The 24,401-nt window shown below is 47.7% G+C and overlaps 9 protein-coding genes across 9 annotated transcripts; 4 read left to right on the plus strand and 5 right to left on the minus strand.

The window, feature by feature from the left end:
* Positions 1-6,397: 6,397 nt before the first annotated feature.
* Positions 6,398-7,485, minus strand: N0V89_006070 (uncharacterized protein; the record flags this gene model as incomplete). Its single annotated transcript, XM_056214842.1, has 3 exons — positions 6,398-7,013; positions 7,089-7,321; positions 7,378-7,485. 3 exons carry the CDS (start codon positions 7,483-7,485, stop codon positions 6,398-6,400), a joined length of 957 nt encoding a protein of 318 aa, XP_056072109.1.
* Positions 7,486-8,114: 629 nt separating this feature from the next.
* N0V89_006071 (uncharacterized protein) lies at positions 8,115-9,057 on the plus strand (the record flags this gene model as incomplete). The annotated part of the gene is made up of 4 exons (XM_056214843.1): positions 8,115-8,594; positions 8,657-8,729; positions 8,778-8,847; positions 8,895-9,057. 4 exons carry the CDS (start codon positions 8,115-8,117, stop codon positions 9,055-9,057), a joined length of 786 nt encoding a protein of 261 aa, XP_056072110.1.
* Positions 9,058-10,257: 1,200 nt separating this feature from the next.
* On the minus strand, positions 10,258-11,211 carry N0V89_006072 (uncharacterized protein; the record flags this gene model as incomplete). The annotated part of the gene is made up of 4 exons (XM_056214844.1): positions 10,258-10,304; positions 10,352-10,666; positions 10,717-10,824; positions 10,875-11,211. 4 exons carry the CDS (start codon positions 11,209-11,211, stop codon positions 10,258-10,260), a joined length of 807 nt encoding a protein of 268 aa, XP_056072111.1.
* An 837-nt stretch (positions 11,212-12,048) lies between these two features.
* Positions 12,049-12,576, plus strand: N0V89_006073 (uncharacterized protein; the record flags this gene model as incomplete). Its single annotated transcript, XM_056214845.1, has 1 exon — positions 12,049-12,576. The coding sequence occupies one exon, from the start codon at positions 12,049-12,051 to the stop codon at positions 12,574-12,576; it is 528 nt and encodes a 175-aa protein (XP_056072112.1).
* Positions 12,577-12,704: 128 nt separating this feature from the next.
* Positions 12,705-15,440, plus strand: IRC5 (putative ATPase; the record flags this gene model as incomplete). Its single annotated transcript, XM_056214846.1, has 1 exon — positions 12,705-15,440. One exon carries the CDS (start codon positions 12,705-12,707, stop codon positions 15,438-15,440), a length of 2,736 nt encoding a protein of 911 aa, XP_056072113.1.
* Positions 15,441-15,835: 395 nt separating this feature from the next.
* N0V89_006075 (uncharacterized protein) lies at positions 15,836-18,310 on the minus strand (the record flags this gene model as incomplete). The annotated part of the gene is made up of 3 exons (XM_056214847.1): positions 15,836-16,922; positions 17,162-17,634; positions 17,876-18,310. 3 exons carry the CDS (start codon positions 18,308-18,310, stop codon positions 15,836-15,838), a joined length of 1,995 nt encoding a protein of 664 aa, XP_056072114.1.
* A 956-nt stretch (positions 18,311-19,266) lies between these two features.
* N0V89_006076 (uncharacterized protein) lies at positions 19,267-21,285 on the plus strand (the record flags this gene model as incomplete). The annotated part of the gene is made up of 7 exons (XM_056214848.1): positions 19,267-19,526; positions 19,697-19,974; positions 20,030-20,146; positions 20,222-20,283; positions 20,337-20,567; positions 20,617-20,964; positions 21,028-21,285. The coding sequence occupies 7 exons, from the start codon at positions 19,267-19,269 to the stop codon at positions 21,283-21,285; spliced, it is 1,554 nt and encodes a 517-aa protein (XP_056072115.1).
* Positions 21,286-21,852: 567 nt separating this feature from the next.
* N0V89_006077 (uncharacterized protein) lies at positions 21,853-22,394 on the minus strand (the record flags this gene model as incomplete). The annotated part of the gene is made up of 3 exons (XM_056214849.1): positions 21,853-22,249; positions 22,326-22,333; positions 22,389-22,394. The coding sequence occupies 3 exons, from the start codon at positions 22,392-22,394 to the stop codon at positions 21,853-21,855; spliced, it is 411 nt and encodes a 136-aa protein (XP_056072116.1).
* A 251-nt stretch (positions 22,395-22,645) lies between these two features.
* On the minus strand, positions 22,646-23,932 carry N0V89_006078 (uncharacterized protein; the record flags this gene model as incomplete). The annotated part of the gene is made up of 3 exons (XM_056214850.1): positions 22,646-22,990; positions 23,240-23,811; positions 23,860-23,932. The coding sequence occupies 3 exons, from the start codon at positions 23,930-23,932 to the stop codon at positions 22,646-22,648; spliced, it is 990 nt and encodes a 329-aa protein (XP_056072117.1).
* Positions 23,933-24,401: the final 469 nt, after the last annotated feature.

Consider the following 24,401-nt stretch of genomic DNA (forward strand, 5'->3'; position numbering starts at 1 on the left):
GAAGTAGTCTTATAAATTATATACCTCTAGTCCTATATACTAGAAAAAGGCTACTTAAGCTTTAATTTTTAGTTAATTATACTCTAGCGTTCCGTCTTTACGCGCTTATAATATAGTATTATAGAGGTTAGCCTTATTCTCTATTAGGTCTAATCTTCTACTTAAGGCGTCTATAGCGCCGTTAAGCGTTCCTAGTTAATAGTAGATAGTAAAATTAAAGTTTACTAAGAACTCTATCTATTATACTTATTATCTATTAAGCTTCTTAGTTAATATAAAGCTAGTAAGGTTTTAGTAGTCTATCTATACCTTAGTTTTAAAGTGCACTCCTATAAGTTAAGCTTTTTATTATTTAAAGGCGTCTACTACCCCTAGTAGTTTCTTATTATAAATATTATAATTAAGTTCTACTCCTAAAAACTTTTATAAATAGTAGAACACTAGTCTCTACTTCTTATCCTTATCTAGCTATAAGAGGATTACTCCTATTATATAGTTAGATATATCTATTTCTACCCTTATAGGTTTCCTTAGGTTAAATATCTAGAGTAGAGGTACTATAAGGAATATTTCTTTTAGCCTCTTAAATACCTCTAGAGGCCTTCTAGTAATTAGCTAGATAGCTTTATTATTCTTTTTCTTTATAAGGTCTATTAATAGTGCTATTATCTTAGAATAATCCTTAATAAACTTCTAGTAGAAGTTAGTTGTTACAGCTGCTACGCCGCAACGGAATTATAGGACTTACGTCGATGACAGCAGCAACCAATCGGATTATGTGGGAGAAGAATACGATTACGGGTCAGATGCTGAGCACAATATGGGCACGTGAGGGAGTCACGTGATTGGATCTATGGATCTGTGGAACAGAGCCACAGAGCCTAGATCTGTAGGATCTGTAGGCAGAGCCTACAGAGCCACCATTAGATAGCAGTATATAGAGATAACGGATTACCACTAGGTAAGCCTTCATCGTCAATCCACGATACAGTTATCTGCATCCAGTTTCCTCGCGGAAGATTACTATTAAGCTTTTAGCAACATACTCTCACAGTAGTGATTAATTAACGTTCACACCACACGTAATCTATACAACCCTGCACGCTACTCATCTCTCACCAGAACCCCAACAGGGCCACGGCTAGTGACAGAGTCCTAGAGGCCCCGTTACATTAGTAAACCCTAAGAAGGACTAGATATCCTTTACTAACTTAGAAACTAGCTATTTCTATATAGTAGCTATCTTCTTAGGGTCTATAGACACTCCTTCCCTTAAGATAATAAATTCTAGATACTCTATTTTTATAATATAAAACTTATATTTATCTAGGTATAGAAGTAACTTATACTTCTTTATTTTCTTAAGTACCTTCTTTACGTATTCTATATATTCTTCTAGCGTCCTACTAGAATAGATAAGTACGTTATTAAGGTAGGCTATATAGAATATATTTAAGTATTTATATAGTGCCTTATTTACTATAGCCTAAAATATTATAGGCGCGTTTATTAGTCTAAAAGGTATAACTATATATTTATAGAGACTAAACTAGGTCCTAAATATAGTCTTCTACTTATAGCCTTTAGCTATCTATACGTAATAATAACTATTATATATATTAAATTTAGTAAACTATTTAGTCCTATAGAGCCTATCTATTAGCTCTATTATTAGTAGTAGAGGGTACTAGTTCTTAATAGTAGTATTATTTAGCTATCTATAGTCTATATAGAGTTATAGCTTACTATTCTTCTTAGGTACCTATAGGATAGGGAACACTATAGGGCTCTAACTATCTTAGATATAACCTCTTACTAGGTTTTTCTATAAGTACTCCCTTAGTTCCTATTCCTAATCTATAGATATTAGCCTTAGCTATTCTAGTTATAGTTTTATACTTTCTTCTAGTAGTATCTTATAATTTTATTTCTAGTAGTTAGGGAGTTCTTCTCCCTTAATTTCTTTAAAGAGTTCTATATACTTCTTATACTCTAGTAGAATAGTTATTTTTTTTATTCTTTTTTAGAGATCTAAGTATTATATTTAGATAATTCTTACTTACCTAGGGTTTTCTTTTAGGATCTTAGCTATCTAGATAGCTAAGATTCCCCTAGTTTATCTTTTAACCTACTTATTTAGAGCTTCTAGGGTTATAGGTTATACCTACTTAGTATATTAGGCTCTAGTAATCTTTAAGGTTACTCCTTAACTCCTTATAGTCTATTTTACCTAATCTATATTAGGGTTATATATAACTAGCTAGTTATATCCTATAATAGCTTCTAGGCTTCCTAGGTCTATTATTATAAAGCTATATTAGCTTTTAAATCCCTTAATTCTAACTAGTAGTAGTATTATTTCTAGGCGTAGCTAGCCTCTACTATAGCCTTAGGAAAGCGTACTATCTACTATTTCTAACTAGGCTAGTACTTCTTTATTTTAGTATAGTAGATTGTGTTTTTCTACTATTTCTAGTAATATTAGATATTCTATTACACTAGGGTCTATTAAAGCTTTTACTTAGAATCCTCTAATTATAATCTACTTTATTATTTATAGTTTTATAGTGCCTTTAGCTTCTACCCTATAAGCCTATAGAATACCTTTACTAGCTTAGCTCCCTACCTAGTAGCGTACTAGTTTTTTAACTATTTTTATTCTCTATTATATATGCCTTTATAGTAGTATTATTTATATAGTAGGTAGTTAGTCCTTAGTTATTAGAGTACTATTCTAAAGGGATTTAATACCTTCTTCTTTAGGTATTATACTTTAGACTTTACTTCTAAGGTATCCCTTAGGTACTCTATTATTACTCTCCTCTATTATTAGTTTACTATAAGTATACATAGGTATTCTAATTTCTTACCTATTTCTTTATACTACTAATAGCCTATTATTATGCATTTCTAGTATAGTATAAACTTATAGTTTAGATCTAATAGATCTATTACTATAGATTCCTTCTTACTAAAGTATCTAAGGTACTTTTACCTTCTATAGTCTATCTATTCTTAGGTTCCTATATAGTCTATATCTTTCTACTTTAGACACATATCTGCGTATTTATATTATAGGGCTTTATTATATTAGTTAGGGCCCTTAGGCTAATTATCTATTAAGTATTTCTAGTTCTAATAGATAGGGTAGTTATCTATATAGTATACCTCCTATACTAGGGGCCTATAGTCCCTTTTCTAGATATTAAATTAGTATACGTAATAATTCCTATCTTTATACTTATTTTTATCTAACCTATAGTATTTCCTATCCCCTAGGTTTTCTTATACCTAGCTCCTTTTATCCTAGTAGTAGGAATAGTCTATTATATAGTATTACTAGAACTTCTTCTATATATATTTATTAATTATTTTAAGTTACTAGATAGGGTTCTATAGTTTCCCCTAATAGGTTACTACCTATTTATATATCTAGTATATATCTAGTTCTATAATCTTTATTTTTATATAGTATTACTCTACTTAGTGTCTAAGTTCCCTATAGACTTAGTATTACTACTTAGTTACCCTATATACTACTATACCTCCCTTAGTAACTTAGTAGCTATCTTTATCTAGAGACCCCTTAGGATTAGTTAGTTAGGTTTCCTAAAATTCCTTCTTAGAATCTAGTATTATAGTATTATTAGGGACTTTACCTAATTCTAGTATTTTAGGTTATAGCGTTACTATAGCTATTCTAATTATATTAGCTCTTTTACCTTACTTCTTATAGTTAGGGTAGTTAGCTTTAAAATACCCTTACTTCCTATAACTTAGGTAAGCCTTATCCTTAAAGTATTATTAGTAGACCTTATCCTACTTCTTTTACTATAGGGTATATTTCTTCTTAGTTTATACTTTATCCCCTATAATTATATTACTATCCTTATTCTATTTATTCCTATAGTTATGCCTCTTTTAAGTATTAGCTCTCTAGTAGTATATAGGCTTAGTTACTTCCTACTTCTCCTAGTTTTACTTATATAGGTAGTTATTTATGCATATAGCTAGTTCTATTAGCGCTTCTAGGTTATTAGGTTCTATATAGTGTATAAGGCTATCCTTTACTAACTCTTTTAGACTATTATAGAATACTAATTAGAGTAGTATATTATCCTAGTCTATTTTAGCTTAAAGTTACTTAAATATTAAGGTATACTTACCTATTAATATAGTTTATTTTAGCCTTTAGATCTATTACTTAGCCTACTTTACTTTATTAACTTTACTAAATATAATAGTTATCTATTCTTAGAATAACTTCTAATTCTTAAAGACTAGTTTAGTATCCTCCTAATATTCCTTAATATTATTCTTATTTTCTATATAATTATCTACTAGGGGTTACATCTATCTAGCGGCTTATCCTATTATATATATTCTAGTGGCTAATATCTAGTCTTATTTCTTACCTATAGTAGCTTTATAAGAGTAATTATATAGCTCTATATTAGTAAGGAATAGTTTTAACTTTTTTTAGTCTTTATTAAAGAGTTTTAGGACTTTAAATATTCCTTTAACTAGGGTAGTAACTATTACCTATCCCTAGAACTATTCTATTAATTATGCTAGTTACTCTTAGAGTTATTAAATCTAATTAGCCTAATTAGCTATAACTATAGCTACACTAGTTATAGGTCTAGAGGTAGAGCTTCTAGGTACTACTCTTAATACTTATAAGCTAGTTAGTGTTACTATTACGTCTTATACCTTTAGGTAGTTAAAGTATTATAAGGGGGTTTCTACGTACCTAACCTAGGTTAGACCTTATAGGTATTTAGTAGATAAGAGTAGATAAATAATAATAGGGTAAGAGAATATCTTAGCCTTACTTTTAAAGGTAAGATAATAATTATATAAGAAGACTAATAGATCTTAGTATAGAAAATAGGCTCTAATTTTAACTATAGAATTTTAACTATAAAGAATAGAAAAGATTCTAAAGTCCCTTTAGACTATATACTATTCTTTATTATCTAGGAGATCCTATCTAGACTCTAAAGTCCTAAGACCTTTTAAGGTCCCTAGGGCCTTTAAGGTCCCTAGGGTCTCCTACTTATACTAGACCTTATTACGTAATAGATAATATAAGCTACCTATCTAGCTAGCCTATAGGGCTTAATCTAGCTTACCTCTACTATTAATATCCTAAGTGTAATCCTCCCTACTCGCCTTACTTAGTCCTACCGTAATTGTAACAGCTCCCTACTTTATTAAGGGAAAAAATTAACGATAGTTAAAGTTGCTATTAGTAAAATGTAGAACCAGAGCCTTATATAGGTATATTTAGCTTCGTGCTAATAAAGATAAATAGTAAAAAGGTATAGTAGAGGCATGGTTGTACCGTGCATAAGAAGGTATTAGATAGGAAAAGGATAGTAAGGGTTAAGATATTTTAGGTGAAATAAAACCAAGATAGGAAGGCTCCTTATACCTAATAACGATTATGTAATGAACATGAATTAGTTATGGATCTGAGAATCTCCTGTGCTAAGATTTCGCTAGCTTTGAGGCCTCCATTTTCTGACGCAAAACTCTCTAGATATGGAGGTATCTAAGCCAACCCAGCATCCTGTATGAGGGAAAGTCGAATGTTGCCGTAGTATTCTTCCATTCAACCATCCTCCACCGCCTTTCGATCGAAGGCTTATCTTTCGTAGACCCACTGGAGGACGGGACCTAGAATGTAATCGTGTATATGTTGCTAGACCGCATGGAGCTTTGAAGTCGCCTAATATTGCGACACTGTTTCCTGTTTCGTACATAGCTTCGTTGCCATTCGCGCGGGTCCTGCCGTAAGCTGTGCCTCTTACTGCGCCTGCCAACATCAACACTATCATAAAAAGGAGATGGCCCCAAAGCCGGTCCACAACCCTCGGCTTGATTATTAACTTCTACCGATCCTATCATCATCTGTCAACGTGCTACGGCTAGGAAATTGTTCTCTTCTTCAACGATGTCACACTTCCACGAAAGCGATACTTTTGCTTATCGAAACGAATTCACAATCACTGGATCTATAAAAGCGCATCCGAAGCTTTGGCTTTTTGGCTTCTGCCTTTGGGTGCTCAGCTGCTTACTGATCTGGAAATTGGAGCTTATTTCCCTGGAACGCGCATCGAGACCGAAAACATTCGCGGCAGCGACCGACAGAAAGGCGAAATCGACCTGAATCTGGGATAGTCAAGAAAGAGGCAGCGGGTACTAAAGGCCTCTGGCGATGTACCTCGCTTTTGCAGATAGTCGCTACTGTTTCGTAAAGAAGGTTTACTGTGCTTGGTTCTGGCCGGAGTCTCTTGATTACACCAACAGAAGAAGGGATACATTCGTTTACACCTACCTCAAACAACATCTCAAGATTGTGTCTCCGTTGACAGACCACTCTTAAGACTATCTAAGCCTTTCCGCCAGCGATCTTCCATGCCTCCTCGAGTCTCAAAGGTTTGATCTCAGGGAACAAGTCGTTCAACATCGCCCCGCTTTGATACGTGAAGATGCCCTCGTCCATCCACAGTCCGTACTGCGCGAACAGCCCCTGCACGACTGGCAAAGCGTTCTCCCTCCCACCGAACAGTTCATACGACCTAGCATGTCCCGGCAACTCCGTCACTTCACCTCTCTTCAACTTCTCAACGGAGTCGTAGGTCACGCTGAACTTGGCGCCCTTGCCCTTTTCAGCGGCAGCAACGATCTCGTTCCACGATTTGACGTCCCCCACGACAAAGTACGCCTGTTCCCACTTTTCCAAAGTCAGGAGCTTGAGAATGTACTTCGCGATATCGCGAGAGTACGTCAGGGTGATTTTGCCCTCGCCATTGTTCGGGATGCCTGCGGCGTTGTTCTTGACGTCGATGATGAGGGTATTGATCGTGAGGGTGGAGGGGAGGCCTTCTGTAACGTATTCCATGAATAGACCTGGGTAGATGGCCGTCCATTCTAGATCGGTTTTCTTCAACTGCGCAAAAGCCTGGAGCTTGCCCTGAGCAAGGGGAAAATTCTGGAACCTGGGCCTGTACATAGTGTTAGGTACACAAATCCTAAGGGCAATTTCCTCCTCGACCAACGTAATGCAGGTGTGCACTTACTCATCTTTGAACTCTAGCGCGCTCCAAGCGTTGGGGATGAACCTCTTCGTGACGCGCGATCGTGCAGCCGCTTCGATCATATTGAACTCCGGCGTCGGATCTACCATTACATTGGCGGTTGTGATCAGCACTGCTACATTGTTTGCTTCAAGGAGCGTTACAAGTGCGTCTACGCTCGAATAGTCGGCTGCGAGGACGCGGACGCCGCTGTCCTTTTCGACTTCGGGATTCTCCTATAGACATGATCAGCAAGGGGGCTATTATCAAATTGGTATGAGAATGAAAGTACCTTTCGTGAGAAGATCAGCACTTCATAGCGGCCGTCTTCCTTCAAAGCGTCGACGATTGCACGACCCAGACCACTCGATCCACCAGCGACGGCGATAGTAGTAGACATTTCAGATTGGATAGCTGCTGTCCCCAAAGTGGCTCAAGAATTACGTTTTGGGTCAAAAAGATTGGAAAAGCTGTCAGGCTGAGGAGTGATCTTGCTTGCGTGCCGGATGTCACAACACCTCCCAAGCTCGGTCTTTATACCTTCGACCATTCAGATTCGCAACTTCCTGCCACTCCCTCTCGATTTCTAAGCTTACCTGCATTGAGCTCACAACGCGCCTATGTTGTGATACGCCCCGGCGGCGGCGTCGCATCACGTGCCTATCGGACGAAATCCCCCGGGTGTGCAGGATGCCCGCGTAAGCCCATTTCCGGTTAGCCATGCGAGCGTCTAGTTATAACAGGTGCATGCGCATGGAGCCAGCCTCGCCCTCGAACCTGCCACGATACCGATGCCCAGCCGTAGCAGCGACAAGGTGCGAGATGAGGTTTGGTAGTGGGACCGTATTGCCCGTATTCTCATTGGCGGCTTCCATTTTAGTGGGGTAAACCACGCTAGGAAATGTCATTGCGCATACTGTGCCGCGGTCTTTGACATGTCTACATTAGCAGGACGATTCGCACCGCAACAGTATCTCTCAATTCCATTATAATCGTTTTTCAATTGAGTAACAATCAAGAGAAGTGAACATGGCATCTTTCGACAACAAAGTCGTCATCGTGACTGGCTGCTCCTCCGGAATCGGCCTCGCAACCACGCAGCTCTTTCTGGACCGCCAAGCCAAGGTCTTCGGCATCGATGTTGCACCTTTCACAAAGCATGAAGGAACTGTCAAGGATAAGCCCTTCGAATTCCACCAGGCGGACCTGATCGAGCCCAAAGCCGCCGAGGAAGCAGTGGCACGATGTACCGCCATCTTCGGACCTAGAATAGACGTCCTAGTCAACTGCGCTGGCATCTCGGATGGCTGGTCGAGCGCAGACACGCTGAAGGATGTTGAGTGGGAAAGGGTCATGGCGATCAATCTTACGGTGCCGGTGAGATTGATGACGGCGGTGTTGCCGGCTATGAAGGAGCAAAAGAAGGGCGCTATTGTAAATGTTGCGAGCAAGGCTGGTACGAGCGGTGCTGCAGCTGGTATCGCGTATACGGCGTCGAAGCATGGCCTTGTGAGTTTGGAGTCCTTTCGACAGGTGATGCTTGTAGGGCTGGGTGCTAATGACAGAGCTAGGTTGGTGCTACAAAGAACGTCGCATGGCGTTTCCACAATGATAACATTCGCTGCAATGCGGTCCTCCCAGGTGGTATGTATACTCTCACCTATTCCATCAATAGTGACTGATCATTAACAGGAGTTGCGACAAACATCCAGAACTCAGTCAACATGGACTGCTTCGACAAGGAAGGCTTCGGAAGCTTCTTGTACGTTCTTCTTTATTCATTAACCTGCTAATTACTGACATCAATAGTCCTGTTGTGCAAATGCACATTGCGAAAAATGAGCATGGCCAGCCTGTGCCAGTTGTTACCCCTGAGGATGTCGCCAAGGGCATCGCCTACCTCGCATCGGACGAGGCGCGAATGGTCAACGGTGCCTTACTGCCTATCGATGCGGCGTGGTCAACGTTGTAAAGTCTACGAAAGACCGGTCGCTTCTGCATGGTTCCACAGAGCACGTAATGATGGTTTGTAGAAGATGCAGTATACACGAGGACCAAAGCTCAACAACATGAATCAAGCCAGATAAATAAACACCAATCAAAGATGCATCCTTGAATTGAACGTCACGTTTACCACGCAGCTTAGATTGCTTTCTCGTTCTGATGTCTCCGTCACAACGGTACACAATGCTGCACCATCTTTACCCGGCCTTCTGCCATGCACGACACAATGAACGCAAATGAAATCTTCGGATGCATGGAGACGCAGTCGTTGTATTTCTTACACCCTACGATACACGGAATTCTCTAGCTTCCGTAACTCCCACAACTCGTTCTGAAGTATTACATCGCGAACAAGCCGCCACAATGCGCATCTCCTCACCAACAACCCTCACCTCCCTCGCCCTAAGCGCCCACGCGCTTTCCACAGTATCAATCCAACCCCTCGTGATAGACTGTTCCGCCTTCCCACTCTACAACGCTACGACGCAAACTGCCGGCCCCTGGCCCCTCGTCGCCGACTCGACCGGTGCCTCCATCGACGGCGGCGAAGCCAGCATTGTCTCATTCACTAACGATGGCAAAGACCGCTACGGCTTCGTACGCCCTTCCCCACCACCCGCCTCCTTCGATCCCTCGCAACTAAGATAACCTAGATCACCCTACCCCAGCCCAACCCCTCCTTCGGCGCCCTCAACCCCAGCATAACCCTCCGCTGCACCTCCTCCACTCTGGAAGCACAGCTCGACACATCCTGGGTCCCTATATCCATCGCCGCCGACGAGAACTGGCAGGACTCCTCTCCTTCGGGATGCCTGAGGCCGGCATCAGTGTGCAGCCGTACGCGCACGTTGTGAATGGGACGAGGGTGCCTGGCGTGTTCTTAGGCGCGGAGGGAGCACAAAGTGGTTCTTCAAGCATAACTGGGGCGGGAATGCGGGAGAGTACTTTTTGCTGAGGTGGGTGGCGGGGATGCTGAGGGAGGAGTGGGAAGGAGGCAGGCGGGGAGTGAGCCGCCGGTTGTGGATGATAGGGATTGGTATGGTTATCTAAAGATTGCGTGATGAAGCTAGTTAGTTCGTGTAGAGGTGTGAGAATGAGAAGCAAGCGTGGTATGAAGGTGTGCTCTTGTGGAAAATATATACAGCTTTGGTAGCGGGCGGAATTGGTGCTAGTCGTCGATGGGCAACACCTTCCGTATGCCCTCACCGATTTGTTCTATTCTCGTCAGCCTATTATCGCGATATTTGATGTGTGTAACTCACCCTCTAGATACGGGATGACATGCCCGTAATCCTTGCATACATGATGCCCGTTCCAGCTCCCATCTTTCGGGCCATTATCATCCGGATCCGTCTGCTCATGCGGCTCCATCGTCAAATCCGCAGAGCACATGATGCCCTGGCGCAGATAATCTATACAATGCAGGTAATGGGTGTGGTAGTCGCTCGGGAGCTTTTCAGTCATGCCTCCAGTAAATGCGGCGTAGATGCGGCCCATCATAAAGAGGCAATGGAGTTGGTGCGTCATGGAGGTCGTGAAGAAAGTTTCTGTTGTTTCGGCACCCCAACCTGTGCCGACTGTATTGCTATTAGTCTGATGTTTTGGGCGGAAGGTTCAAAGAAAGTACCGGGCATCATCGTGTTCCATTGTTCGAGCGTTGCTGCTGAGAAGAACTCGGTTGTGTCGTTGGGCACGAACGCCGGGTCAGCCTCGAACTTGACTATTTTGGTTGGAACTACTTCCGTCAGCATTTCATTCGTCCAGCTTCAATGGATATGCACTCACAGTCAGGTCCCGTCCCGTCGAAATTGCTTCCGACCTGCATCGTGCTAGTTGCATTCTCCTGATTGAAACCCCGCAAGAGGACCACGGACAAGGAAATGTTGACAATCAAGAGTACAAAATCGACAAGCCAGCGAAAGCGACGGAACTCCGCTACGAACAGACTCGTCCTCGATCGTCGTGGTCTTGACCGTCTCCGCCGCTCAGTCTTTGTGATGGTTGATTGTTTCTCGTCGGCGCCATGCTGGGACTCGACTTCGGTGCTGGACAAGTACTCCTCTTCCTCTCGCTCTGAATATGAAACTTCCTTGTACTGCTGGTTCTTTTTAATGAACTCCATGGTCTCTCTCTATTCACGATGATATGTATATGGATAATTGTTCGATCAACGAAGGAAGAGAAAGTGAATGCTAGAAAGACTCGCGAGAGGATTTACCCCAACCCTTGTTCTAGCCTCGTGAGGCGGCATATTGGCGGGTATACGGCAGCCTGAAGCAACACGCGCACCCTTCTCTTGGCGTTATGTGTATCACGATGTGTGGTTGTCTTGATGAACGCGTGTGGTGAGTTTCATCGTGAGCGACTATGCCCAAAATGGACGAGGTGGGAACATGACCGGGTGTGTGATTGGTTCTGCTAGCTGTCACTGGCACGTTGTAGCCGCACCTGGACGTCCCAGGTTCTGAGGCGTTTGGAAAGGCCATCAAACGATAGCGCGGGCTGAACTGCGGAGGGGCAGGTTTTCGCGAAGCGCTGCCATACAGCACCACAGAAATGTTGGGTATAGGCAGCCGACTGCAGAAGTCGAACCTGCCGGACTAACATTATCAATTGGGTAATCGGTCCAGGGAAAGCGGAATGGGGCATGCATTGGTACTATGCTACCGTCGCGACAGTTTTGAGTCCATCAATGGTTAAACCTAAGGTTAGAAACTGAAAGGCACGCTGGGCGTAGAAAAGCTGGACGAGGCTTCATTCAGATGTTGTTGGGATAACCAAGATTAGCAAGAAAATAAAGGTCATTGGTCCTTCGAATGTTGGTCGTACCTTCACATCGCGTGGGCTATCAGCGGGTAACGGCGGCGTCATTAAGAGTCAGCGAAGTCACTGACTGTGGCATCTCTGCGCGTATTCAACACTCTGGGCACTGCAATTACCTGGAAACCCACCTGAGAACATGTCGACAATCATCATCACGCCCGCTCAATTCCCTCGCGATCGAGAGGTCGTGGCTACCTTATTCGCAGCGTATGCGGAGTCATTGAACATCGACCTGTCTTTTCAGAGCTTTGCCGACGAGCTCTCGCGGCTGCCAGGAAAGTATGCAGCCGAGAAAGGTGGCACATTATTCCTCGCCCATGGATCCAACACTTCACCTGCCAATATCATTGGGTGTGTCGCCGTGCGCGCTTTCTCGTCACCAAAGACCTGCGAGCTGAAGCGCCTGTACATTGTACCGGAAGCTCGAGGCATGGGTGCTGCGCAGCGTCTTATGGACGCAGCGATTGAGAAAGCGCGGGAGTTGAATTACGACTATATGCTGCTGGACACACTCGCAAGCATGACGGCGGCACGAAAGCTGTACGTGCGATATGGCTTTGAAGAAGTGGACAAGTATTACGACAATCCAATCGAAGGCACCGTGTTCATGAGGGCTGCGCTGAAGGACGTGCATTCCGAAAGCGCCACTTTGAGTAGCGCGTGAGCGCGCGACGCGACCGCGTTACTCACCGTCATCGATGTCGCCTTTTGTTCATAGTTGCCACCACCCCTGGCGCTAGTTACACTGCGTCTCGATCTTCCCACAACAATACATTCGCGGATTGAGGTGCAATGTCGTCTTCGTCTGTCGTCAGCTCCGCTTCGCAAAAGACCACTCCTGCTTCGTCTCCGCCGCCAGCCGACATGGATGACCAGCCGAAGAACGAGGACCATGAAGTGCCGAGCAGCTTGCAGCAGGAGGAGGATCGGATGCGAACACAGCGCGAGAAACAAGACGCGAAACGCGATGCAAAGCTCGAGAAGGAGCGGCAGGCAGACATCGAGAGTGGAAAGGAGGTTCTGGACAAGAAGTTCCAGCAATTGGAGTTCTTGATGAACAAAAGCAAGCTGTATGCCAGCGTCATGCTCGCGCAGATGCAGCGTCAGGAGGATGAGGAGAAGGCCCAGGATGCGAAGACACAAGGGCAGACCTCAAAACGCGAGCAAAAGGCAGAACTAGCGGCCGCCGAGACGCAACGACGGGCAACACGCGCATCAGCCTCAGGCAACGAACCGGCTGCCGAGCCTGCGCCGACAAAGAAAGGTCGCGGACGGGCCAAGAAGAACACAGCGAAGGACGCAAAGATCTCCAGCTTTTTCAAGAAGGAAGACCTACAAGATCGGACGAACAAAGCCAGTGTAACCGAAGCATTGAAGGAAGCTGCGGATGAGGATAACGTAAAGACCGGCGACATCGGGTTCCAGAATGTCAAGTCTGCACGGCAACCAAAGCTCGTAACGGGCGGCACGATGCGCTCATACCAGCTCGAGGGTCTGGAGTGGATGCTATCGCTATACGAAAACGGCATCAATGGCATCCTGGCAGATGAGATGGGCTTGGGCAAGACCATCCAGACCATTGCACTACTTGCGCATCTCTGGGAGATGGGCTCGTACGGCCCGTTCTTAGTCGCGGCGCCCCTAAGCACCACCAGCAATTGGGTTGAGGAATTCCGCAAGTGGACACCAAGCATCCCAGTTCTACTCTACCATGGCGACAAGAAGGAACGCGAGAAGATGCGCAAGACGCAACTCAAACACCCTGGCACCGAGCAGTTCCCCATCGTTGTGACGAGCTATGAGATATGCATGAACGATCGCAAGTTTTTGACCCACTTTGGATGGCAGTTCATTATCATCGATGAGGGCCACCGCATCAAGAACCTTGACTGTCGCCTGATTCGCGAGCTCCAGCAATACCAGTCCGCCAATCGTCTGCTCATCACCGGAACTCCTCTGCAAAACAATCTCACAGAACTCTGGTCACTGCTACACTTCCTCCTACCTACTGTGTTTGATAAGCTATCTACATTCGAAAGCTGGTTCGACTTCTCTGGGTTGAAAGACAAAGACAGCTACGAGCAACTTCTTTCAGAAGAACGACAACAGTACTTGGTGAAGTCGCTGCATGCTGTTCTGAAGCCGTTCCTCTTGCGCAGGGTAAAGACTGACGTGGAAAGCCTCATGCCGAAAAAGCGGGAGTATGTTCTCTTCGCTCCCCTTACGCCTATGCAAAGAGAGCTGTATCAGACCATTCTTGACGGCACTAGCCGTCAGTATCTTGAGGAGAAGTCGTTCGAAAGGCTCAGCATTGGTATTGCAAGCGGTACTGCCACCCCTCTGAGCACGCGCAGTAATAACGGAAGCCTCAAGCGGAAAGCTCTGGCCGACGATATCGACACCCCAAGCAAAAGTGCGAAGACATCGCGACAAAGTACCCCAGCGTCGACAACATCGAAACGCGGTCGAGGCCGGCCGCGAAAGACGTACGAAGAAGTCAGTGACCGCCAGTTCTTCTCCGACCTGAAAACGCAAGACAGTGGCTCCGAAGAGACCGAGGAGCTGCTCGACTCTGAAGCAGAAGAAGAGCGGATACAGACAGCTACATTCGAGCTTGCAAAGCGTCAGCTCCAACAAAAGAAACTCGGCAATCCGTACATGCAGCTTCGCCTTTGCTGCAACTCTCCTTACATGTTCTTCAACCCATTCCTCAAAGCTGAAACTTCAGGTGCGGAAACTTTCGCAATGGAGACCGAGCCCGACGAGACCGTTGTCACAACGTCCGGGAAGATGCTGCTCCTCGACTCATTACTACCAGAGCTTCTTCGCCGCGGCCACAAGGTCCTCATCTTCTCGCAATTCACCAACATGCTGGACATACTGAGCCACTACCTCGGCTTGCGCGGCTGGACGTACGCCCGCATCGACGGCAGCACAGCACAAGCCGACCGCCACTCTCAGATCAAAGCCTTCAACGCCCCCTCTTCTGTAAAGAACGCCACAAACGTGTTTCTCCTCTCCACGCGTGCGGGCGGCCAGGGCATCAACCTTGCCTCCGCCGATACGGTCATGCTCTTCGACTCTGACTTCAATCCCCAGCAGGATCTCCAGGCTATCGACCGCGCGCACCGCATCGGACAAACGCGCAACGTCGTCGTCTACCGCTTCGCCACACGCAACACCGTCGAGCTCAAGCTCCTCGAGTCCGCAGAGGCGAAGCGCCGTCTCGAGAAACTGGTCATCCGCAAGGGCGGCGTGCGCAACGACAAGCTGCGCGGTAAGCAGCTTGAAGCCGGTCAGGAGCTCGAAGAGCTGCAGAAGCTGCTGCGGAAGAGCGATGGCGAGCGCTTCGACGTTGAGGAGGGGGATGGTGCGAAGTTGCTTAGCGGGAAGGAGCTGGAAATCTTGCTGGATCGGAGCGACGCCGCGTACGAGCAGGCGGATAAGGGTGTGGATGTCGGTGGTGATGCGTTCAAGTTGGTGGGAAAGAAGGAGGAGGGTGCGCTTATGGAGGGGTTGAAGGCGTGAGCCATGATACCTTAGCGTTGGAATTATTTTACAGTATTTCTGGATATACCTTGATCATATGGAAGATTTGAGGGTTACTATTGAAAGCGTCTAAGGCATGTGCGTGTGAACGTCTCAGGACGAGCCTGGTGTCGTTATGTCGAGACGCATCATGCGGTCTCGCACAATTCTTAGTCAACTCATTCATTCGTTACATGAAGCGGATACAGATATCACCTGTGTTGTGTTCTCTAAGGACAACCCTATCCATTTGTTTCCCTGCTGACTTACACTCTAGAAAGTAGATGCCTGGTACTTTTGCTGCGGCGCAGTGACTGCCCCACTAGCCGTAACTTTCTCATTCAGTCCCAAAAAGAGCATCCCCGCTTCTGGGAATATATAAATCGCTCAATCGTCTACATGAAAGAAGATTCCCCCAGCCCAAGGAAGATATCATCCCACTCAATCATCCCCACATCCAACCCTTGGTCCAGTGATTTCACAATGGAATTCAAATCAGATCCCGTGTTCAAAGCGGCAAAGCCCCCGGAGCAAGTCATTTCTCCCCCCACGGCCGAGGTCGCCAACTGCGGGCAACTCATCGGCGTCGTCGGCAACGTGCTTGTCGCCGCGCTCGTATACGGAGGTGTCGGCACAAACCCACCACCAGGCACCGCTGCTGGCATCTGTTGCTGCTCTAGTCTCTTCGGTGGCGCAATGCCATGGTTATGCAGCACCGTGACGAGAGAGTCCAGGAACTTGGAGGCCATGTCGCTCTCGGAGCGCGCTGCTTCTAGCATTCTCAATGCTTGGCAGATTTCCATTCGAGACTTCTCTTGGTCTGGGGCTTGGGTTTGCTTGCGGTGACAGTACTCCATCAGGAGCACGGTGCACGCGAGGAACACCGTCATGCTGTATAAGAGGGGCTTGTATCGTGCGAATTCCTTGTCGAGTCCTAGATGCTGGTACTCGGATTCCGTTTGGATGATCAGTCGTGCAGAATCGAGGCACAGGATACGCGAAGTGGCGTACTCTGATTCAGTGAAGCCACGGCGAGCGTAGGGTAGATGGAGTTTGACGCGCGTGGCGTAGAAGATGGTCCGGAAGTCGTTGCCTTGGCGGGCGATGACTCTGGCACGCTCGTCGCTGAGCTTGTATCTCCCGGCAAGCTCGAAGGGCGTCATTGAGAAGAAATATGGCGGAATGTCGTTCAGTAGCGATTGCAACTCGGTGTCGATGTCCATGACAACATCGTAGCTTGGGCCGCTTGCGAGTGCCGTCATCAGAGGCGCACGATCGACGATGGTGCGCGCGATCTCGTTCAACCGGATGCGCATCACAAAGTAGGTCATCGAAGTGGGTTCTGACAACGGTCTGCTCATCCGAGTCATGCCATCGAAAACGTCTTCGTCGTTCAGATGCAAAGGTTTGTTCGTCATCATATGCCGTTTGTGACATTGATAAGTACCGCGAGCTAATCCGTTGTATTTAGTAGCCATGGCCCTACGAGGATGTTAGTATACAGATAGGAAGGTCTCGCTGGAAGTACATTTCCTTACCAGTCAGATGCAACCAAATACCACCACACTCTACGCCCAACTTCTGCTTCTGCCGTGTTGGAAAGATCAGCATTTGACGGATGATCGATACAATGAAGACCAATTTCGCGGGCAAGTGCTAGTGCGTTGTTCATCAGAAACCAACACCTCCTTGAAAATCCTCTGTAACTTGCGGCGACGAACGTCGTTACGATGATTCCTTGAATTCCCTCGAGGGAGATCCGCGTTGTGCGGTGTGCAATGTCGAGCAAGTCTTCCGTTGCCTTCACCCAGAGAGCTGATCTTCTGTGTGGCTCTGCAATAGTCGTGAAAAGCCCACGCGTGCGACAGTCCTCATTAGTCCACGAATGCATGGCTGCAGCAAAGATGCTGAGTAGGAGAATCATGTCTCCTGACTTGACTTGACTTTGCCGAGTCAAAGAAGAATAGGTGCGCTCTAGGACGACTGGAGGATCTTGAGTGAGGACCACATGATACATATGTTCGATGTCCTTCAGAAACTTGTCCATAAGGATTTTGGCTTCTGAGTACTCCGGCAGCCAAAAGATGATGGAAGGATCCGAAGAGGAAGATCCTGTGATGAATTGCTCCACCTCTGCCACGAGCTGGAACGAACAGATCCGGAATCCAACTTTCGTGGAGGGAATTACATCCGACTGTTGAGCATTAGTCACTGTGTTCAAGATAGCGCGTTCAAGGACAAGAAGTCTAGCAGAGACGTGCAAGGGGGACTATCCTGTCTTAGGTAGGCTGTGTAGCCTTATAAGCGCGACGGCTGTACAGGCCCGCATGCGTGGGCTTGTACTTCCGATCTTCTGTGGTAGTTCAAGATAGAGCACGCTTGCACATCTCCCACTGTCTTCGCCTAATGCTGTGCAAACTCAATGTTGTACTTACCGAGCAGTCTGTGCCATCGTAGATGCTTTCCAGCCACGCAAAGTCACGATCCAGCTGTTCAGTTGGAGTTGGGACAGAATCTTTATGGCTTTGTATGGCGACGTCCTCAAACCTGCCCAACACTTGGCTGTTCAGAGGATTGGGTCCAGGAGTTGCGGCGGGCGGCGGTGAACTGTGGCTGGCTATAGTCGTCAATCCGGTGTTTTGTTCCACGAGTGCTTCCAGCTTCCGAATCCGTTCGAGCAACTCAGCCTTGTCGCCATCGTCGGTTGTTGAGCCACTATGTGTCGTTTGTTCGAGCTCGCACGAAATGCCACGAGACACGCAGTTGGAACAAGGTGCGTCTCGGCTGCAGCGAAGCTTGCGGGTTCTACAGAACTTGCAGGAGACAGGCCTTTGGCGCGGCCCTCCCACCTTCTGTGGCTCTTTGGGCATGAGAATGGAATCGCCGCGCAGGCTGATGGACAGCGGAGGTGTTTACCGGGCGAGACGGCTTTCCGCGCAAAGTCCACGGAGGATTTCCGCCCTACGTCCGAAAATGGCTAGCTTGTCAAGTAGGTGACAAATGGCCCTGGCGGGCATGCCGCGGATCTGCTCATGTGCAATCCCAGATGTCGAGAGGCCTGTAGGAGCAAACTTGGTCAAACATCGACAATGTTGCTGTTTCTTTGTTTGGAGGTGCGGATCCCTGATGGACCACAGCTCCGATGCTCCGCCGATGCCCCGCACAGGTTGGTCCGTCTTACACTAGCGTTCCTCCACCACTATCGGCGCGGCTTATTTCCTAGCTACCGTCTTGTAAATGCTTGTGATCGTATCGCGAAAGACGCACAATCAGCCGCGAGCATCTTCGAGTCCTCCTTGTAAAGAACGTGGTCACATAAGTCATGATGTGCGATGAGGAATGGACTACAAGCCAGGACTCAGTTCCTCTGCCTGGCTGGTTCTTCGTGGTGCACACATGAGCCAGGAATTACATGTTAAATTGCTTCCGTCAAAACAACTAACATTTGAAGGCTCTACCAGGGAAACTTAACAGCAAATCAAAGGGGCGTGGGGCTCGAGGCTGCCTATCCTACCGCAAACGTTGCGCAAGCGCGAATGGTAGTCGGAGACTCCATGGGGGCGGCAGTCGCGACACGGGAAGACCGTTTAACTCCGATGAGTCGTGCAGCACATAGTCAGGAGCCAATCGGTCTCCAAGGCTGTCTACCTACATTAATGGCTTAGCTATCATCCAAGAATTCAGCCTACCACCCATCACTTCATCCCTTCGTTGTGCGGTACCGTACGTACCACTTTGAGCGACCATACACAAGCGAAGGCTGCCAGGGGAAAGAACGCCGAGTCTGGTCACGCAGTACTACATCGCGAAGGCGTCTCAACGCACTATGGCCTCGGAGAAGGAACTCACCAATCAGGAGCCCGAGACCTCTCGTAATACGAGCCATGTTGACGAAGCGATCTTTACGAAAGACGTAGAGCGCCAATCAAACGATGCCGGGGATATGGACGATACAGCGGAGAAGGCAGCCTTGGAGGACCCTAATGTTGTAAATTGGGACGTGGACGATCCAGAGAACCCAATGAACTGGCCTTCCTCGAAGAAAATAGGCGTCATAGCTGTTGTCGCATTCATTACTATGCTATCGTAAGTACAAGCACTCAATTAGCAGCCTTATCCACCTCCAGTTCAAGTTTGTGGTCTTGGAGATGCAGTGTAGCTCGTACCTCGAGTCGTTCTGGAATTCGTACTACACTGTTGAACGCCGGACCGCGATGCTTTGCAACTATGCTTGACTATAGCTAACCCCTTCACAGACCCTTCGCATCTACTATGAGTGCCTCAGCCACCCCGTTGATCATGGATGACTTTCACTCGACCAATGAGACACTCGGCGCGTTTGTAACCTCCGTCTACATCCTAGGCTATGCCTTCGGGCCACTTGCCTGGGCTCCGCTCTCCGAGCTCTACGGCCGTATGCCGATCTACAACATCTGCAACATCTTATTTCTCATCTTTAGTATCGCATGCGCGGTCGCAAACAATCTTGGCGCCTTGATTGCATTTCGTTTCTTTGCAGGCATAGCAGCAAGCTGTGAGTGAAAAAGGAACGTCGTATGTATCCATGCGTTTGCTAATCACGACATCAGGCGCAATTACTATTTCGAGTGGAACGGTGGCAGACCTGTATCCAGTCGAGAAGAGGGGTAAAGCTATGTCCAGTATGATTCTAGGACCCTTGTTTGGGCCAGCCGTTGGGCCTGTCGGTAAGTGCTCAATCGCATCTAGGCTCACAAAGACGGAACGCAGCCGGAGTGCGAAAATTGACTAATCCACGACAGCTGGAGGATATCTTGCACAAGCCAAAGGTTGGCGATGGACGTTCTGGCTCGTCACAATCCTCGTGAGTGACTAGTTCACACCTCAAAAGCCGCTCATGTACTGACACGTTCGTAGGCCGGCGCTGCATGCATCATCAGTTTCGTCTTCAACCGCGAGACATACGCATATGTACTTCTCAAAAAGAAAACCGCACGCCTCCAGAAAGAAACCGGCAACACTGAGCTACGCTCCGCCCTCGACACCGGTCGAACGCCACAGCAACTTTTCAAGACTGCTATCGTTCGGCCGATCCGTATGCTAGTTCTCTCCCCAATCGTCTTTCTTATGTCCCTAGTGATGGCAGCTGTTCGTATTCCTCTTCACTCCTTGGAAAATCCACGCTAAATGATCGTAGGTGTACGGCTACCTGTACCTCCTGCTGACAACGTACCCGCGCGTCTTCGGCTCACAATACGATTTCTCCGAGAAAAGCATCGCACTCGTATACCTCGGTGTCGGCGTGGGTTCGCTTCTCGGCCTCGTGTTCACCGGTGCTATTTCCGACCGCCTGTTGAACCATCTCGCGAAGCGCTACAACGGCGGGAAGCCAAAGCCTGAATACAGGTTGCCTACCATGCTGGTTGGTACGATACTAGTTCCTGTAGGCCTGTTCTTGTACGGATGGGCTGCCGAGAGGAAGGTACACTGGATTGCACCGGTTATTGGCACAGCGATCTTGGGTGGAGCGATGATGACTACTTTCGTACGTACTTGTTCATGTGCCATGTGCGCTTTCTTAAAGACTTGACGCTGACCGCGAACGCAGATGCCGGGACTGACGTACCTTATCGATGCATACACCACCTACGCTGCGTCCGTGTCAGCAGCCGCAACCGTGTTCCGCTCGTTGGTGGGTGCGTTGCTTCCGCTGGCCGGAAACGCGATGTACGACTCCCTGGGCGTCGGATGGGGAAATTCGCTTCTTGGTTTCGTTGCTGTGGCGTGTATACCCGTGCCGCTGTTCTTCTGGATCTACGGCGAGCGGCTGCGGACCAGCAAGCGGCTATCCAATGTGCAGTTTTAGTCTGCCCAGGAGGCAGTATTTCAGCACTCTTAAAAATGGGGGAGGGAAGAGACAAAGAAAGACACATGCGCCTTATGTGCAGGTTCTCCGCTTTAGGATCGGACATAGATTGTATCATTGTAGTAATAGCTCACTAGCATAACAAGACCCAGGTACCGGCCTGGAACACCTTGATGTAATATAATTCTCCGGTATGTACCGGCATACCAGTTGATAACATTGATTGAGGACAACATATCACTGCATCGGAAAGTTTTTGTAGATGCCACTGGGCAAGCGCCAAACGTAGTTATGCTGTGATGATTCGAAGCTGCTCAGCATAGCTTCAGGCGCAGTCACGACGCGTGAGACCTCAACTCAACTGAGTCATCAGACCGAAAGTGCGCCGACTAACAAGTGTGACTCGTACACGCAAACAATAGTCTCCCTCTTTCTCTGTGCTGTCCGTTCATAGCTGGCAGGCCCAGCCGTGCACCGTCGTCATGTGGCCGACGACCTGCGCGCTCAGAAAAGTCATAAAATCATGATACCGAGATGTGGACGTGCGTCTCCCTCCCGCAAGCCCGCTCAAACAAAACCCTTTGGCAGCGTCGGAACCTTCTCATTCGAGTTCTTGCTCATCAAAGAATCGTTCCTGGTGTGCGCCGGCGCGGGGCGATTGGGCGCGTTCTGCGCTGCTGGTGCCGTCGTGCCCGACGCGGTCTTGTGTTGTGGCGATGCTGGGTTTGCCTTTGATTTGTTGTCCTTGTTCCGGCGTCCGCAGCCGCGGCCTCGGCTGTAGCAGCATAGGAGCCAGCTTACCGCACCGGCGGCGATGAGTACGGGGACAATGGCGACGAAGATGATCAAGGCGATGCTCTTGCCGTTGATGGCGGAGCCGGCGGTAGAGTCGAGCATGTCTCTTGCTGCGAGGGCAGCGGTCACCTGGTAATCTTGCGGCGGCATCGTGGTTGGTCGGACGCGGCTGTGTAGGTATTGATGAAGTTCTTTGGTGTGTGATTGAAAGAGTTTGTGTGGTAGGTAGCGTCCGGCGCGCGTACGTAGTTTCCTGAATTGGAGTCACAGTAGAAAAGAAAGAGTCAAGGAAAGTCGTTATGAAATACACGCATCACGAGAGACAAAGAAAGACGTTCGCGGCGCCAGGCGACAATGACATGGTGATTCAATAGGTGAATAGACAAAGCGGTGCTTGCGCGGTCGTTCAAAGGTGAAGCGGAGCACGCACGTGGGTCTAGCCTTTGTGTGAAGAGCCGCCTGTATTCTGGGGCTGACAGGCGTTGAAAACGCAACATCATGCGGCGCTGTGTGATTTGCGTCACACAGGACTTTGTTGTGGGGCTTGGGGACGTGGTGAGACAGGCTACTCGTAAGGTGTTTCGGCTATTCGCGCAACGCTCACATTTGTGAGGCCGAAAGATTCGAGCACAGCCAACGAAATCGGTGCCCACTTCATCATCGTATTATGGTCTATATTTGTTAGGATAGGGCCTTTCGCGCATTCATGGAGTGCGTCACGGGAAGGCAACTTACCGCCGTGCTTCGCAATGAGCTTGCTGATGCTGCGTGTACCCTGGCGCCACACTTGTTGATTCCCCGCCTCGCCTAGATTCGCGACCTTGACATCCGGACCCACCTCTTCCGTCGCAGCTCTCAATGTGGACTTAAATAGCTCTTCTGTCTGGTCCCAGGGCATCGTTCCGTCGTTCTCGGCATGAACCAGCACCAGTCGTAGATGCTCGCATCTGCAAATAACACGTCTCGTCAGCTCTTGCTTCGAAACAACGAAGCAACTTACTGCTTTGTGAGCGACGCAAGCCTCTGATCAGTTCGCCAGGTATCTTTGAACCGACGTCTGAACCAAACCTGTAGAGGCGGAATAAGCTTTACGGGAGCTAGGACCTACCCGGCGATATTCAGCAGCTGTGCGATATACTATAGTTCTGTGGGGACTCACGGGTATGAGGTCACCGATGGCGTAGGACGCAAAAGCGCTCCCCGTATTCGTGAAGCTTGCGCAAAGGATGAGCCCGGCAAACTCAGTTGGTGTTGCAAGGTTGGCGTAATAGTGAGTTATACCCGTTGCGACCGCTGTTCCCAGTGAGTGGCCTAAAAGAACGATGCGATCCGGTGCGATGCCTGCGGTTCCGAGAGCCCATTCCACGACCGCTTCCGCATCATTCATCAAGCCTAGCTCTGATGGCGACCCTGTAGATTTTCCAAACCCGCGGTAGTCGAATGCTAGAACGAAGATCTTGTCAGAGGCACCAGAGCTGTACATACGATACTCCTCTGTTCTTCGGCCCTGGGCAACGGTCGCGGTGTTGCCGTGGAAATATATCAGCAATCGCGCCTCAGGATCCTCTTTCAGTAGCTTGAATGCCCGCCTTTGCTCTATGTCATCCTTTGCTGGGATTTCTTGGATGAAGTCTTGCACGTGGTGCGCATACATGCCCAGAGGTGTGACGAGCCATGCAAAGAGCCTTTCTCCGTCTTTCGTTGGGATGCGAAAGGGTGCCACCTGATTCTCTGTTCTTCATCAGCGTATGCATCCAGCATTGCTGATTACAGCCATACTGAGATAGCCAGCTCTTTCGGGCTCGGTGAGCCACTTGCCGGGAAACAAGGTCACCCAATGGAGGTACAACATCCTGAGCCGTCAGCGGGTGGTGCCGGGAAGACTTTGACACGTACTGTTTCTGCACCCACGGGATGCAGCATAGAAGCGTACATGGTATCCAAAGTCCGCTTATCACGGACAGCGGTATCACGATGGCGTTGTAAAGCGACATGATGCGCTGATGCATCTGTCCGGTTGTGCATGGAAGTCGCGGCTTTCTGACCGCCCGCGCCTTACCGCCTTGGGTTAGCATCATCACCATCACTCAGAACCGCGCACGCTGTGCCTACGGCTTCTATCCTCCATCGACCTGTATCAGCCATCATACTAGATGCCATTCGTTTGCCCTAATTACGCATCGAAATTGTCGCAATGCCCTTTTGTGTGAATTTTGCGTACTGATGCAGGGTGTGGCCAGCTTTCACCTGTGAGAGCCAGCAAGCAGCAACTCGAAGAGCACACAGAGGGCAGTGGCAGAGGTGCTTGCTATCCTTAATCA

This window comes from Didymosphaeria variabile (assembly GCF_027946475.1).
Source record: "Didymosphaeria variabile strain IMI 356815 chromosome Unknown scaffold_4, whole genome shotgun sequence".
In the NCBI taxonomy this organism is placed as follows: domain Eukaryota; kingdom Fungi; phylum Ascomycota; class Dothideomycetes; order Pleosporales; family Didymosphaeriaceae; genus Didymosphaeria; species Didymosphaeria variabile.